General features: G+C 48.8%; 1 protein-coding gene across 1 annotated transcript in view; it reads right to left on the bottom strand.

The window, feature by feature from the left end:
• Nucleotides 1–562: 562 nt before the first annotated feature.
• The window catches only part of LOC137656491 (uncharacterized), a 1,134-nt gene continuing 1,094 nt past the window's right edge, over nt 563–602 (bottom strand). Inside the window, exon 1 of the mRNA XM_068390666.1 lies at nt 563–602. This exon is cut by the window's right edge and continues 1,094 nt beyond it. Coding sequence (XP_068246767.1) covers nt 563–602 — 40 coding nt within the window.

Genomic DNA, 602 nt, shown 5'->3' on the forward strand with positions numbered 1-602 from the left:
TCAATTCCTTCTCTGCAATCACTTTTAAGCTCATTTCCAAAGTCCTTTCATTCATCCATCTAACCATCCATCCATCCATCCATCCATCCATCAGGTAGTCCAATGTCATCTCTCTTTTCCTTCACACTCCTTCATCCATCTGCAAAGTTCTCGTCATGAAGGACCTCCCTCGCCCCACAAGTGTTTTGGGTGGAGGCTCTAAGGGATTATTTATAGATCAAGCTAGAAATCTAAAAATTTATCAGTTGAGAGAGAGAGATGAGAGAGAGAGGAGAGAGAGGAGAGAGGAGAGAGAGAGAGAAGAGGGAGAGAGAGAGAGAGAGAGAGAGAGAGAGAGAGAGGTGAATAGGGTGTGGGAGAAGTACAAGGAGTGTGGGAGAGGTGAATGGGGTGTAGGGGTAGGTTGATGGGGTTGTGGGGAAGAGGTTTAAGGGGTATGGGAGGAGGTGTATCTGGTGGAGGAGGGGTGTATGGGGTTTGGGGTGTAGAAGAGTTGCATGGGGTGTGGGAGAGGTATATCGGGTGTGGGGGAGAGAGGTATATGGGATGTGGGAGGGAGGTGTTATGGGGTGTTGGGGAGAGGTATAAATGGTGTGGAGGAG

Source organism: Palaemon carinicauda, chromosome 17, assembly GCF_036898095.1.
Source record: "Palaemon carinicauda isolate YSFRI2023 chromosome 17, ASM3689809v2, whole genome shotgun sequence".
NCBI classification, from domain to species: Eukaryota; Metazoa; Arthropoda; class Malacostraca; order Decapoda; family Palaemonidae; genus Palaemon; species Palaemon carinicauda.